Here is a 14,729-nt window from a genome sequence, read left to right as displayed (position 1 = left end):
CAGGGTGAAAGATAAAAATGGCAGTTAATGCAGTAGCCTTGCCAAGACTGGAAAAGAACAGAAAGAACCTTGGAAAAACCCTCTTGGCCTTCTTCCTCTTAGAGCATAATGCACTCCCTCTTGGAAATAATGTGGAAAAATAAGTTGTCACAAAGATTGCATAAGGCTGTTTTATAGAAGAAATGAAAATGAAGCTCCAGTTACTTGTAATTTAATATAATAGGCGGCCTTAGTGCAGAGAGGTGGATTAGTCTTGAATTCTGTTTTCTTAAAAAATATCTTGAAACAGATAATGATTCAGGTGCATGCATCTGCGTCGTACGCGTGCAGGATTGGATCCTTCTGGCTAGTGCTCTGGCAAAGCCATCAACACCCTCCCTTAGAGAAAATGGTAACTTTCTGTCGTGCTCACCATTATTTTTGCTAAGCATCTGAAAACTCTTCAGTTTTGCTGAAATATCTTTAGAATGACTGTCAGTTCTCAGAACCTACCACTGGATACTGTCTTAACGTGTGTTGGATTGGATTCTACTGACACAGATATTCCCTAGGCAAACGCTTCAGAAAAGGAGAATGAAGTCAGCATACTTTTAAGTCTAGCTTGCCTGTCTGTGCCACCCTAAGTACAAAGGGTACAGTAGTTGCTGGTTCTCCTTGAAAGAACCTGATGTTCAGTGAGCTTCTCATCCTTTGTAGATCCTCAGATCAAAAAGATATATCTGCAGTATTCTGATGGTTCTATGCAGAGGGAGAACAGGGCATGGAGACTGCCATGCTGGCTGAGCACATATTTGCAGCACTATGTTGATCCAAGGAACAACATCGAAGACCTTTCTAGAGAAGCTGAGACTGGGAAGAGTTCCTGCAGTGATGATTGTTTATCCTGTCAAAAAGGATGGCACTGGAACAAACAGTACCCTCAGTGTTGAAGCTGATGGCATAGAATTCAAAATCTAAGTACAAGCAATGAACATTAGATGAATAAGAGCGTGAAGTCCTGATACTGAAAGAAAGTCAGAGAGGTGCAGAGGACCTGTCTCTTCCAATTCATATGGTGTCAAAAACGGGTGGAACAAAACGGTGTCCCTCATAGTAAATTGTTACTGGACTTCCTGACATTAGCTCAAACACTTAGGTACAAACATACATACCCTTCATTAATAGTACTTTAAACTGAATCCCTTTTTCACCCTTTTCATATAATATGCTTTTTTTCGCCCCCTCTGTATATCCAGCAAGCATCAATTTATACAAATCTATAAATGACATAGTAAAGAAACAGGAGTCTGAATCTAGCTTGTTAAACTTCTTACTGTTGGGTCACAACTCTCTAGCTGTTTGAGATGCCATTCCCTTACTTTGAGGAAGAGCAGCCACTGCATTGCTATCTCAGGATACAGCAAAGACAGTGGAAGTGAAATTTATACTTATTACTAAAGTAACTTTCTAAGGAGAGAGAGCTGAGAGGTATTCTATATGTACCCATAATGGCCTCAGCTTTCTAGAAAAGATACCATTTGACCAAGGTAATACCAAAAGATAAGGATCCAAGATGCTTAATAATACTGTGGAAAATGTGGTGGTTATCAACATCACTTCAATTCCAACTGTAAATAATAAGTAACATGCATTGGTTTAGAAGTTCTTCACAGAGCTTATGGTAGAGTCTTGTCTTGGAGTGCATAAATCATGCATGATGAACTAAAGCTGAAACATAATAAGTAGCTTTAAAGTACCTCATTAAATACATAAAATAAAGCCTGTTTAACTGACTTTCTCATATTTCCTTTTTAGACTTGTGTCACCAGAACAGCCTCCAAAAGCCAAGTTTCTAACGTTGGGTTCCAAGTTCCGCTACAGTGGACGTACACAAGCACAGACACGACAGGCCAGCAACCTCATAGACAGACCAGCTCCATACTTTGAGCGCACTTCAAGTAAACGTGTTTCCAGGAGCCTTGATGGAGGTATGAAATTTGACTTATTTCTTTGGTGTGATGATTACATTATGTGTTGTCATTCTGATCTGACCAGTATTCCAAAATGTTGACATTACGGATGCCCAGAATGTCAGTTGACAAATTTATAATGGTTGATGTGAGGAGCAGCTGGTTTTGTTACCTGTCAATTTTAGGTGATCTAAGCAGTAAGTTAAGGCTCTGTCTAAATTGTATGGCAGTACTGCAAATATATGGAGGATTCTATATTGGACATACAGTGTTCATTACTTGTATTTTGTTTTTACGAGTTAGGCATGCACTATATGCTGTTGATTAAAATTGTTTGGCTAGTGGCAGCTTTTGGGCTCTGTGTTGGCCTGGGTGCTATTCTACACCAAGCAGAAAAGGCAAAACAAGTTCTTCCTAGTTTTGAATCTGTTTGTTCAGTTTATTGTTCTCCTAGTGTATTTATTAGTTACTTCTGTGTTTAGTTAATGTGTTTTATGTTGAGGTTGTTTGAACAGATACAATTTTTGTGTCGTTACTGGTGTTTGGTGTCTGAGCAGAAATACCTTCTGGTTCCCTTTGTTGGAAACAGGCATACTTTTGAAAGGTAGGTATAGCAGCAGTATGTGTGAGAGATGTAGAAGCACATGTTTTACACTAGATCACTTTTGAAATAAATATAAGGTAGAGAAATTCTTCACAAAAATGTGAAGCTTGTCTTTTATTCTAGTGAAGTTGCATATGCCTTAATCTAAGTGAACTGTGACAATAGTATATGACTTTAGTTACAATTCAGCCTTTACCTTTTTTTCTCCAAAACTTTTTTTTACTTAGAAGACTTTTACATCTGAGTTGGTTTTAATGTCTGTGCTTCTACTTGTTAGAAACAATTTGCTGTCTGCCCAATTCTTAGAGATTGTATCAGGAAACCTTTCTGAGACCCCTTGTGTGTCATCTGAAGAATACAGAGGTGTATGTATGTGTGGTCAGGGCCAAACTTTCACTTGTACAGAGCTATCACAATCAAAATTTTGAGCATTATGAAACATTGCTCTTGGTTTTCCTTTTTTCCCCCTCTTAATCATCTTTGATTTCATCTCAAACAAACCAGCTATTCCTAGCAGTATTTAAGGCAGCTTGCTGGTGTTGCTGTCTGCAGCCTATAATAGTTTTAAACTGTGTTCATTCAAAGTCAAACTTAAATATTGTTCTTTCATCAGGCAGTAGTCCAGATACAGGTTCATACTGTGAGTGAACAGCTGAAATGAGAAATCCTGTAGGGGGTTACTAACTCTTTGTGAGCAACCAGTCCAGTGTCACTGTTCCTCTTCAATACCTAGAGCTGCGTATTCATCTTTGTAGGGGTTACTCTTGTTCTGTTCCCATCTCACCCTCACTAGAGGGGCTGCAGAATGGGCTGAAAGGAACCTTGTGAAATTCAACAAAATAAATGAAAAGTCCCACATCTGAGAAGGAGCAGCATTATGTACCGGTACACACTGGGGGACCAACTGCACTGAAAGCGGCTTTGCAGAAAAGGTTCTGGTGACTCCTGCTGGACAAGTCGAACATGAGTCAACAGTGTGCCCTTACAGCAGAAGCAGCCAACTGTATGCTGGGCTGTATTAGCAAGAGCAGAGCCAGCACGTTAGGAGAAATTATTATTCATCTCTATTCAGTACTTTGTGAAGACCATATCTGAAGTACTTGTGTGCATCTTTAGGCTTCACAGTATTAGATGGGCACTGACATATTGCAATGAGTGCAGTAAGGACAACCAAGCTGGCCAGGGCACTGGGGCTCATGGTATATGAGGAGAGGCTAAGGGAACTGTGGTTCTTTAGCTTTAAGAAGAGAACACTGTAGTGAGATATTACTGTCTACAGCTACCTATGGGGAAGATATAGAAAAGATGGAGCCATGCTTTTCTCAGAGGTGTCCAGGGATAAGGCAATGGGTAGTGCCTGCAAGTTGAGATGCAGCAAATTTTAGTTAGAAATAAGAATTATTTTCCTGTTGCTTAACAATACATTGGATATGCTCAAAATTCAGCTGGACAAGTCCCTAAGCAGCCTGGTCTAATTGGACTTGCTCTGAGCCAGGGCTTGGACTAGCTGATCTCCAGATGTCCCTTCCAACTGAAATTATGCTGTGATTTGTCAAAACCTGCTGGTGGAACTTGAGGGACATATACTCAAGAAATACTCCTTCCACCCAAGAAATACGCTATTTGACACCCAAGAAGGGATTGGAAGCTTAAGTTGGAGAACTTAACTATTTAGGCCCTGAAAGCCCAACATCCCAAATGTCACACTTACCATTAGCTGGCCTTGGCTTCTCAGCAGCTTAAGGGAGTCTCTGATGTGGAGCTCACACTGTTCTCAAAAGAGGACAGCCCTTGAAGGTACTCCAAGAAACGCCTCTTCCTCTCAACTTTCTGCACCTTGGCTTTGTAAATTCAAGGCATATGGAGGTATTACAGAAGATTGCTAAGTTTATATCAAAGTTTTGTTTATTAAAGCTGCCTAATTAAAATTCTCCTGTATTTCAGTACTACTATTTTGACTGAGCCAGTCATCCTGATTAAAAAAAAAAAAGCCATCCTCCTCATTAATCCTATTATGCTGAATCAAATAAGAGGAAAAACTAATTTAAGGCCTTTCACTCTCTTGTGCTTTGACTGTATTCAAGTATATATATTTAGTATTTCCCCCTTCAATTTTTTGCAAGAATGTAGGGAGAAAGTCTTCCTTGCACTGAGCTATTGTTTCTTCAGATTTGCTAAGGTTCCAGAATAAAAATACTGTGACAGATATGTAGCTATTTCCATATTGCATTTAAACAGTCCTCTCAAAATAGCGAATTTCCACAAAACACTGTTGCTTATTTCTCTTTTGCTATTGTCATTTACACAGTCACAAGAACAGTACCTTCAGTTTGCCTTCCAAGAGGAATCAGAAAGTTGATAATTAAATAGCTACTTGATACTGTGGGTATTTTTCCCTTGTGAAGTGCACACTATATGACAAGGGTACATTGCTGTTTCTGTCAGTGCAAGGAGAACCATAGACCTTTTTGCGAAGTCAAGAAGCTTAAAAATATTTTATCACTCCATAACTAGCCTGTATTGCTCATTGATTACATCACAATAATATAATTTTGTTAAGATGTCTTAAAACCAAAATGTTCCAACTTACCCGATTAACCAAAATCATTTTGTTCTCTAATAGCTCCCATGGGTATCTCAGATCAAAGTCTGCTAAGAGACTTCCCTGCTACTGCAAGGCAGGCTGCTGGAGATAAAATACTTGACCTTGACGCTGCTGGTCAGGCCAAATTAAAAGAAGGTGGCAGAGAAGAAGATGGAAGCCCAGTCAAAACTCCACAATTAGAATTGACTCAGGATGGAAAGGTATGGCTGACTTCTACACCAAAATTACTTGTTCATATGTTGTGTGTCCATTTGTGGTTATTTAGTGCCTATCACTTCTAAGCATCATACAGAACACCATATTAAAATATTAAAGGAAAATTGTCAAGTGCTTGCTGTTGGTTTAATTTAATGTGAGTGTAAGCAAAAGAAAATACAAACTTCTTAATGCTATTGACCTAAGGTTTCTTTTATTGCTATAAATTTACTTTGCTTGCAGGAGTTCTTGGAAAAAAAAAAAATGTTTCAAAGGGTAATAATGTTTTATTCATTTCCTTAGTTTGTTTAGACTTAAAAAGAAATTGTTAGTATATCCACAGTTGTGTACATTCTATAAAATAAAGTATGTTATGACTGTGTTTAATTACCATAGGTAACAGTATTGTTTTAGTAGCCATTGCAGAATTACCTCATCCTTTAAAAACTTGTGTGTTGACTGAGGCATAGATTTCTGTGAGAAGTCGACTACTTTGGTCTGTTCCTGTTGCAAACAACCATTCACTTGTCTTGTTTGTTTGAGCTACTGGGGGAAAAGGTCAAAAAATTAAATTTATATCTTGTATGAGTTGATGTAAAAATTTCCTTCCGAAGTGTCAGCTGAAATCTGCTGCTCTTCTCTTGGAGATCATTTCTTTTTTTGGCAGTTCTCTAGAACCTTCTTCCGTATTTGAAGAGTAATTTTGTTTTCAATCATTTTTGCGAGTTAGCTACCCATTTGATTCCTAGGAGGACTGCTGATTTTCTCTGTGCAGTTAACAGGTTCCTAGTGCATTCAACTGTATGAAGGGAACAAATACCAACAGTTGCTTTTTGTTTGTTTCATTTGCTGGCAAGTTGAAATAATTTTGAATTCACCTAGGAAAAAGGCACACAGAGTGTTTCTTTATGGGAGAAAAATGGTAAAATAAATTACTATGTTTTGACTGTGGGCTTGGTAAAATGGTGATACTCCCTTGTTTTCAAAGTGGCAGTATCTGTCAATATTTTAAACAAAAGGAAAACAAAAACAAAAATAGAAGTTGTTCCAGGAAGCTGTTCAGTAAGGTTTTGTTACACAGGCCAATTCTGTGAACAGCTTGCTTTCCCCTCTAGTGCAGATACTACTTTTTCTTTCTGGCTCTAAGTCCTAGAGGAAATGGTTATAAACCCAAGAATCAAAGTGCCAGCTTGTCTTTCGTGTACTGCACTGTCCCTTGACCTTTCTGCAAAAGCTTTGAATGTCTGTCCGCTTCCATCTGTTGTGACTATTACAGTTCAAAAGTGCACAGTTCTTTACAGCCTCAGAACAAAACATTCGTAATGGGTTCCTTTCGTAATCCACAGAAGTAAACAAGTTGTCTGCTTGTAAAACACAAAGGGATTTCTATTTTTATTTGCCATTTCTATTGCATTAGTAGAGCTATCCCTACTTCCAAGTAAAAAATTTCACTAACTAATAATTTCTATTTTTTTCCCCTCTTCTTGTGCCTTCAAACTTGTTTTGCTTTCATTTTCCACTGTGCACAGAGTTTTTTTCTTCAGCTCACTCACGTACACCCATCATCACTACCCATCCATTCTGTATCATCCCATCTCACAGACCTGTCACCTGTCCCCGAGATGGACATGCTTTCAGATATTTCAGAGGAAGATACTTTTGGGGAGCCCCTTCTTACCATCCCAGACATCTCAGAGTGCAGTTCCATGAACGAAACACCAAACCATAATAAAACCGAAGTAGCTTTACCAAATAATATCTTTGAATCTATGAGACCCCTACCTAGTCGAGGCTCCCCTGCTGTGGAGGGAAATATCCATAAGAATGACTACAAAAGCACCGAGCTGTGTGTCTCATTCAGCTTTATCAGATGCTTTTCTTTTAGTTCCCATTCGCTGCTTGATGAGGATGGTTATATTACATTTCCTAGCCTTCCTGATGTTCGTAGCTCTTTCCTCCCGCCTGGCCTTCAGCACTATATTCCCATTACCTCTCCTTCCTTCATCCCCTCTTTCCTTCTTATCTTTGTCCTGCTTCTATCTGCTTTCCAGTCTATTCCTTTTTCACTCATGTTTTCCCTTCCTCTTGCTCTGTCCCTCTGCTACCTGGAGCCTAAGGTGATTTCCTTTAGTGCCTCTAATGACAATGACCTGAATGACAAAGCAGAGGAAGAGGAGGTCTGTAATTTTGTTGCTTAAATGTTGACACTAGCACATAGCTTTTGTGCCTGTTCTCCCAGAGGCTTGCTCAGTTTTGCACACTTCCTAGTATAGGAATATGTCTACATACATGCCTGTATATTTATAAATACACACACATACGTATAGCTGAATCTTTCTAACTTTTGTCATTTCTGAAAAATTGCCATTGTGAGATTGTTAGTCAGTAAATAGCTGATGGTTTTTCTGCTTGAATTCCTACAGCATGCACAATTTCATTACAGAATCACAGATACAGAGCTGCAGGTAGAGTCGCTTTCTACTTCAAAATGTTTGTAAGCACAGAAGTCTGAATGCTGAAAGTGCTGTGTAATAACATATTATTACTGTATACTATTTGCAAGTTGTGTGACTTGCAGCATGGATTTGTGTTAAAATGCACATCTCCTGTGTGCATTGACTGGAATGCACCACTCCAAAGTTCTGTTGAGATCTGAAAAGTAAAATTCCTAAAAGCTGATTTCAGGAAACTCTGGATGCTTTAAAACCAGCGATTTTTGTTGTTCCAGATTTCAGATGTTTCTGCTCTACAAGGGTGTGTGCAAAGTTGAGTCTGTCCAAGGCACTGTGTGCTGTGTGTTTTTTGAGTTTATTTTCAAGTGCTGTGATTAATCTCTAGCAGCAGTTAAGGTGGAGACTGATTTTTGTTCATTAGCTGGGATTGCAGGTTGTATCAAACTTGCATCACTGGATTCTGAACATTCTTTGAAATATACTGTTATAATTGCTAGACAGAAGCCTCAGTCACACTAATACATGTTGCTCTGATCATCTGGATTGGCTGGCAAAATGCTTCCTTTCCTCATGTCTACTGTGCATGTTACAGCAATACATCTAGAAAAAGGTGGTTTATTTTGATGTTCAAAGGAAATATGAAACCAAATATTATAGAATCAAAAAGGGGGAGGCACTGTTCAATGTTACATTAAACAAAGTTAAACTGAGTAAATCAATACAATGTCCATATTAAAAACATGCTACATAAGACATGATGCCATTAAAACACCAATCAAAGTTTAAAATAATAAAAAAATGACTTCAAAGACTTTCTCAGTTTTTCTGTAACCTGATTCAACCCGTCATTTCTAACAAAGTTGCAGAAAATAGAACCCCAGATAAGCAAGAAATGAATAAAAATGCGATATGTAACACATTATGTGTGCATTCACATAGAATTGAAAATACAACAGTATGTGCAATAAGTAAAACCCTCTTCAAATTTATGTACTCACACAGTGTTGACTTCTATAATGCATCTTTTCCTAAGATTAGCAGTTGGTGTTTATGCCTGTGGAAAGACTGGCAAGTGGTTTGATTGCCGTTCTTTAAGAAAATCAGAATACTAGTAGGTAAGAAATGAAGATTAGCTACCATTTACAACAGAGTGCATTGCAGTTGGAGGAAGACTATATTCACCTAAAAAGGGGGTGGGGTGCAAATAACTCAGTCTGGGACAGCAACATTCTTAAAATAATTAAGACAGTCTGTAAATACAGTATTCAGGTGTTTGCCTTGAAACTGAGACTCTCTTCCCAAAAGAAATCACGCACTAGATTCCATTTTCCCATCAACTTGTGGCAGAGTTTAAGGTGCTTAACACAGAAATCATATGTATCATTGTTTTTTCTTTACTCATTCTTAAATTTCCATCTGGGAAAACATTGGAAAGTCCAGCAATAAAGGGACACAGTGAAAAACTTCCATTTTTCATGCCACTTACACCAAATATTCCTTCAGCCATTCTACAACAATGTAGGTGAAGGAAGACAAAAGTCGCTTAATGATTTCAACAACATCTGGGGCCGAAACAGTAAAGGTCTGTAAATATAGTACGCTTTGCAGCATTTACAAAGAGCTTAAGCCTCTGTGTTAGTCTGTAAGCATATGTTAACGGTTCCTTTTCTTGATAATTTGCCACGTGCTCACATAGGTGGACTCTGAAGAGGAGGAAGCACAGCAGAAGGTGCATGGTTGTTTCTTTACAATTAAATCTGGCTGTAGCGGCTTGCCTTGTTAGCACCCTAAACTTTTGTGGATTTAGTCTGAAATAGTGCCTTTTCACCTTGCCATTTTATTGCCTTTATTTTAGTGTCTGATTCTAAGGGTCTTTTTTTATTTAATTGGTGGTACATTTTATGTTCTTTTTTTTTTTTTCCCTTCTCTCTGTGTGGCTTAATTTCACAGAGCAATTCCTTGAGAGTAGACGGGGAAAATATTTATGTCAGACATAGCAATTTAATGTTGGAGGTTTGTATATAGTATAAGAAACACTTTCCCTTCTCACGGGCTGCCAGGCTGCATGGGATGGGAGGTCACTTGCAGGCTGTTATGGTCACAGTGCATGAAGTGCATGGGGGAGAAACAGCTTGGAAGTTCTGCATGTTATTGTTCTAGATTCTGAGTTTAAATTTTAAAAAATACAAAAAAAATTCCAACCAACAACAAAAAAATCCAATAAACCAAAACAAAACCCCTCAGCTTGAATGTTAAATGTACATTTTGTGTATTTTTTGATACATGTTTTCAAGGTGGCAACTGGGAATAATAGCCCTATTTAGATAAAGTAAATATATGAGGCCAATTCATAATCCTAAGTGGGATTTCTATATTGCACCTCAATGTGTGCATCTTCTGTTGGGCAGGTTTCTAGTTTTCACCAGTTTTTGATCATCCTTTATCAAATTCATTATCTGAAATAATGTAGTTAGTAAGATACAAGCAGTGATAGAAGGATGGAGAAACTAATTCTGGTTCTGACACAATGATTTTTAGGAACCTTGAGAAATGTGGCACTATATTCTTAAAGGGAATGTTTAGATATGCTTCTGAAATCTTTGCCTTACTTTTTCAGTTCTTACATGGCAGTAATTCTTGCTTCCTAAGGGTTGTTTTTCATTGAAGATGAGCATCTATAAAGAGCTTTGAACAGTATGTTAATACCTAGTGCTTTGTCATGGAAGTAGGGATTTTTATTATAAGAATTCCTATATAGTCTGTTAATCTGGGTTACTTTATCCAAGATTGTTTTTAGTTGCAATCAGTGTAATTTAATTTATGGTTAATAATATGAACTAGTAACTGAAGAAATTTTAGGAAGTCCTACTGCCATTTTTTATTTATTTTATACATCCAGATGGGGCTATAAATAATTCCCTTTGTCACAAAAACTGTCCTTTAAAAATCATTGGTCTTGTTCAGTAATAAGGAGATGTATGGATCGCAGTAACCCAACTAATACCATTTTTTTTGGCTTTTAGCAGCTTTTGATCACTATTGAAACTTTGCTTGTATGTAACTTACTAAGGCATTGAAAGTGTGCATTGTGTAACTGTGCTTTGATCAAGTCCAAGAAAAGTGCCTTGTGTCAAGCCAAGACAGGTTTTAAAATTATGACATGATTGTTAACAAGCTTCAGTTGGGTAATAGAATGCCTTCAGCATAAGGTTTTACTTCACTCAATAAATACATACCTTAGGGGGACATATTTAATGTCTCGTTAGTTAGTCCTAGATTAAAAGTGAAGCTTTGGTCCTGTGACAATATGGACCTACTGAGTTGCCAGAAGGGGATGGAGAGGTTCTTAGTGTTCAAAGTGCATGTCTGAATATTTGCAGAATTAGCAAATAGATGTGCAGCGCTGAACTGTTACTGGTGCTGTATGTGCAAGTGAAAAGAAATGAGAAACTAGTGAGTTTGTATTGGGTTTGGGTTTTTTGTGACCAAAGATGTGATGTTTTTGCATTGTGAACACTCATGGTAAAAATCCTAACAAAAATGTTAAAGTAAAATTACAAAAATCTTTGTAGAAAACACAGATGCTTTACCTAAATTATTGTCTTTGATTACATTATTTCTATAAAACATCATTAATAATTATATCTACATTGATACTATTCAATCTTCAGTCTTTTAATTCTTTACTAAAAATGGATCTGAGGCTTAAACTTGAATTTCACCGCAGAATACTGAAAAATATTCTTGTATTAGAGTTTGCGTAACCAACATAGTTTTTCTCAAGAGCTGGCGTGCTGGGAGGAGGACAGATTATGAAAGCAGAGTGAAATCTGTTCTTCCCATCAAAGCCCAGCATTGTATTTAAAGGATAATGAATTTCCAAGAGAGCTAAGCAGATAGATTTTTAGCCTACTGACCAGAACAGTTATGTTTCTGCATAGCTCCTGATAGTTACATCTGCTCCTGCATCTGGTATGAAGACCAACTTGTAGTTATTTGATCCAAGGTGCTGCATCTTTGCTTCCATGGGTCATCACAAAATCTCATTACATATTCACACTGTGGTGTCCATTTTGGCACTTGCCTATGTTGGTGCAATTTAGGGAGAACTTTGGTATTGGTGTGCACAAGAACTATCCCTACTTGGCTGCTATGTCAGCTGTCAGATTCTTAAATATGGAATTGGCAGATACCAGGCTTTATGTCTTTAAATCTGATTCTTCCAGTGAGTTTAAGCCTACATGACAGCCACAATGAGTAGTTTTTCTGAAGTTAAGCATTAGTTGTTTGTGCATTTGGCCCTGTAGTATTGTCTTCACAGAAGCAGTATTTTTCATGGAGCTTGTAATATCGAGAAAGATGCCTTTTTATAATGCTTCTTAGGTTAGACTGTTGTTTATTGCACAATTAACAACTTAAGGCAGCTGTAATATCCCAAAATGCTTGATCCTGTGCTTACAAATTTTAGATGAAAGCAAACAGCTACTGGAAATGATTATTGTTTCATAGGGCTAGTAGGTTTATGGATGAAAATAACCTTCTGTTAAATAATAATACACAGCATTATTTTTCCTTTGCCTTAAAATATGGAAAGAAGAGTCTATGAGGGGCCTTTCATTACAAAAAACAAAAGCAAAAAAATCTTAGTTCCCTTATAGCCTTAAAGTTTTTTATTTGAAGGCACTCCAAAGAAGAATAGCTCTTCAGACATAAGGCACTTTCCTTGGTTTGGTTTCTTTTTTTCTTTTTTCTTTTTTTTTTATAGTTAAGTTTGCTTTTGTTGTCGTGTTTTGTCCTACTTTGTTTTACGTTGCGGGTTGCTAGGACCTGAATAAGACCCAGGACGACTTACTGAAACACCAGGCTAGCATTAGTGAGCTCAAGCGCAATTTCATGGAATCCACACCTGAACCACGCCCAAATGAGTGGGAAAAGCGGCGTATCACACCTCTGTCCCTACAGACACAAGGGGTATGTCACTGCAGACACTTCTCCGCATGCATTTCCATACAGCTCTGTATGTGATGTAGTAAATGCAGTTTGTCCTTTAAATTAACACTTTATTTGGCTAACGTAATATTTGTTTATACTAAATATACATTAACCTTTTACCACTTACCATTGGATTTGACTTTAACGTTTGTAATTTTATTCTACAAGAGCAACTGATTGAGGAATCATTAAAAAAAACAAACAAAAAGGAGGTGATGGCAGTATTTTCCTGTGCGTTGGCAGCTTAAATTTCACTCTGACTTATGCAGATTGGAGTTAACTTTTTAGTGAGAGTAGAACTTTTCCCTCAGTTTCCATCTCTATAACTCTTCATAGACAGCTGGTACATAAACACACACAGTCTGTGTGTTGTTTTAGAAGGACCTTACATGATCAGTTAATTTACAGCGGTGACTTCTTCAGGACATATTTAATATGGTTGTTAAAATTTACTCAGATTAATATCTAAAAGTCTGCAAAATGAATTGACCTACTGTTTCTCGATACCTCCTTCCTGAACTGAACTTTAAAAGAGCAGTTTGTAAAACAGTTTTGTATAAATATTCTGGATGTCTGTGGCAAGTAAACTACCCAATTACATTTATCTTACTCTTATGAAACTTTTAGTTTTATGAAGAGTTATTTGCTGCACCTTTCTTAGAGTAGAAGAGGAAGTCAGTCTTTGAAAGCAATCAGTTTTTCTTCTGTTATTATCCTTTTCTTCCACCAGTATTCCTACCCTTCCCTCCTGAATGTATTGTCCTATCCCATTAAACTCTTCAGTATTCTCTTCAGTCTCCAGAGAGGTGAACTTTCAATTAAGTTTTCTTGATGCTGCCTAATGGTTTTTGATAATAAGACTTCATTTCAATAAGATACTTAAGCAATCTGAACTATATGTGCATACAGAGTATACAGTCACTGACTGTATGGATCACTTCTTTACTGACTATTTTGTTAATTTACAGTTACTGACAGGATATTATTCCTCAAATTTCTGAGTAGTACTTGAATATTTCTATGCATAGTGGTATATGCATACGTACAAAGGCTGATCAAATTTTCAAATGTCCATGACATATTGGTTCATTTAATAGCTATAAAGGTATTTTTGGTTAAAATAGACATTTATGTAAAAGTGTAATTTAATTTTTGTTATGTGGTTGTGTGTGTTTTCTGTGTTGATTTCTTTGTATTGAATTTGAGGACACTCCAAGTTCTTTTATCTCTGTGGTTTTTTTCCCCTCATCAAGTATGTTGTGTCACTTTCAGATGGTTTGGGTTTATGTTAATGTGTAGTGTATGTCTGTCTCATTGCTTGTTGATTTATATGGTTTTATAAAATGAAAACCAAATAGAAAAAAGGAGACCACATTTTCCAAGTGAAACCTCTGCCTGGGAAGGAGAAGCAATGGACTGCAATACCATGGATTGCTGGAGCAAAACCAGAGGAAACTGATAAGGTGGCTGCCCTGAAACCTACTGCCTTTTTGCTGTATCTGCTGTGGGCTAGCTTGGGCGCTTCTTTCTTGTTCTTTTTTTTCTTGTCCTGATGGAGAAGCCAGTACTGAAAGGAGAAGTTTGAGTTGTAAACCCAGGATCTCTGTGTGTGTATATGTATGTATCTACACATACGTGAATGCCAACAACATTCTGCTTAAACACCAAACTAGCTGTCAAGTTCTGAATGGCTACTGTTTGAAAAGATAACCCGATTTTTGGGGGAAAATTACTATGTTTTATGGGATTAGGATGACAGCAAAACATGTATTTCTGTTCTATATGGAAATAATTGTCCACAGTTATTTGACACTTCACACAAAACTTTTGCTTTACTTTTTCACCATGTAATCATGATTGAAGTCCATAATACTGTAGAAGCAGCTTCATTTCAATGTCAGCCTGGTTCTGAGTAACCTCCATGCTTCTGT

The 14,729-nt window shown here is 37.3% G+C and overlaps 1 protein-coding gene across 1 annotated transcript in view; it reads left to right on the top strand.

The window, feature by feature from the left end:
- The window catches only part of EPB41L2 (erythrocyte membrane protein band 4.1 like 2), a gene marked incomplete at both ends in the record, with an annotated part of 56,580 nt that overhangs the window by 29,850 nt on the left and 12,001 nt on the right, over window positions 1-14,729 (top strand). Inside the window, 6 exons of the mRNA XM_080342974.1 lie at window positions 1,795-1,967; window positions 5,177-5,358; window positions 6,883-7,530; window positions 9,503-9,535; window positions 12,631-12,777; window positions 14,157-14,261. Of these exons, the coding sequence (XP_080199100.1) occupies window positions 1,795-1,967; window positions 5,177-5,358; window positions 6,883-7,530; window positions 9,503-9,535; window positions 12,631-12,777; window positions 14,157-14,261 (1,288 nt within the window). The remainder of the gene's footprint in view (window positions 1-1,794; window positions 1,968-5,176; window positions 5,359-6,882; window positions 7,531-9,502; window positions 9,536-12,630; window positions 12,778-14,156; window positions 14,262-14,729) is intronic.

Source organism: Nesoenas mayeri (genome assembly GCF_963082525.1).
Source record: "Nesoenas mayeri genome assembly, chromosome: 3".
NCBI lineage: Eukaryota > Metazoa > Chordata > Aves > Columbiformes > Columbidae > Nesoenas > Nesoenas mayeri.
The sequence above is the reverse complement of the archived record's forward strand: the minus strand, read 5'-3'. Positions and strand labels throughout refer to the sequence as shown.